The sequence below is a fragment of the Colossoma macropomum genome, unplaced genomic scaffold (genome assembly GCF_904425465.1).
Source record: "Colossoma macropomum unplaced genomic scaffold, Colossoma_macropomum, whole genome shotgun sequence".
NCBI lineage: Eukaryota > Metazoa > Chordata > Actinopteri > Characiformes > Serrasalmidae > Colossoma > Colossoma macropomum.
Window position 1 is genome coordinate 4,996,123 of NW_023494794.1, and position 1,483 is coordinate 4,997,605.

At 43.8% G+C, this 1,483-nt stretch overlaps 1 protein-coding gene across 1 annotated transcript; it reads left to right on the plus strand.

The window, feature by feature from the left end:
* The first annotated feature begins 392 nt into the window (after positions 1-392).
* Positions 393-1,483, plus strand: LOC118814991 (gamma-crystallin M2-like). Its single transcript, XM_036580914.1, has 3 exons — positions 393-507; positions 621-863; positions 1,196-1,483. Exons 1-3 carry the CDS (start codon positions 496-498, stop codon positions 1,481-1,483), a joined length of 543 nt encoding a protein of 180 aa, XP_036436807.1. The 5' UTR covers positions 393-495.

The window sequence follows — 1,483 nt, forward strand, 5'->3', positions numbered from 1 at the left end:
GTCATTAATGATTTATAAACATATAATTAACAATTCATCTGTGACCCTTAATGTAAAGTGTAAAAAGATTAAACATCTCCTACTTACAAATGTGCTGTTGACAGAAAGTTTAGAATTTCTGACCACATTTTTCTGCAATTTTCTGTCTTCTCTGCGTCAGATGTAATATAGTACACCAAGCTTTAATTGTCTTCTGCAGCTTCTAAAGAAAAGTGTTCTCTGTTACTATGCATTCAATGTTTAGTGAACAAAAAGCAGGACAAAGAAAAACATGCACACGCACATATGGACACACATGCACGCAGGATCCTGCCTCTCTTTCCCTCTGTAGTCAGTCACTAACAGAGGGATTGCTAGTCAGGAGTTTTCACAATAGGAGTCTCATGTTCTTTTGGGCCTGGACTGGTATAAATACGAGGGTTAAACCAGGCAGGACATCAGCTCACCATCCAGCCATCCAGTCAAGCACTGCTTTGACAAGCAACAACTGTCAAAATGATGGGCAAGGTAAGCAATAGCAACAGATGAACTGCAAATATTTTAAAAAGTTATTTTAGCATTAGCACGTAGCATCACTGATCAAACATGTTTAATTTGCTTTTTGATCTTCTCGAAAACAGGTCATCTTCTACGAGGACAGGAACTTCATGGGCCGCTCTTATGAGTGCAGCGGCGATTGTTCCGATATGTCCTCCTACATGAGCCGCTGCCACTCCTGTAGGGTGGAGAGCGGTTGCTGGATGGTGTATGACCGCCCCAACTACATGGGTAACCAGTACTTCATGAGAAGGGGCGAGTACGCTGATTACATGAGCATGTGGGGATTCAGCAACTGGATCAGGTCTTGCCGCATGATCCCTATGGTACGGCTGTTAGTTCTGTAGTTTAATAACAGCGTGTTTGACACTGTGTTGGTATACAATTACTGACTGCAGCACATCTCTTGCTAGTCAGTAATAGCGACACAATTTATAAGCCCATCTACCCTCTTTATCAACAGGAAGAGACCACTAGGACCACTAGTTTCATGTTTTTCTTGCTAAAGCACATCTGATTTGACTCACAAAGTCCTTCAGACTTAGCTGATGAATTCAATTTAGCAGTATTCAAAAAATGAAAACAGTTGGAGAATTTCTAGCCTGTCCACATGCTGACTGGCCTAAAAGTGACATTTTCTGTTCTATTTCCCATACAGTACAGGGGATCCTACAGAATGAGGGTCTATGAGAGGGAGAACTTCATGGGCCAGATGTACGAGATGAGCGATGACTGTGACTCCTTCATGGACCGTTACCAGTGGTCCAATGGCTGCATGTCCTGCCACGTGATGGACGGCCACTGGCTCATGTACGAGCAGCCCCACTACAGAGGCAGGATGTGGTACTTCAGGCCCGGAGAGTACAGGAGCTTCAGGGAGATGATGAGCGGCATGAGCGGCATGAGGTTCATGAGCATGAGGCGTATCATGGATTCCTGGTATTAA

Coding starts and splice junctions, on each gene's coding strand:
- LOC118814991 (XM_036580914.1), top strand. Junction 864..1,195: donor CTTGCCGCATGATCCCTATG/GTACGGCTGTTA, acceptor TTTCCCATACAG/TACAGGGGATCCTACAGAAT.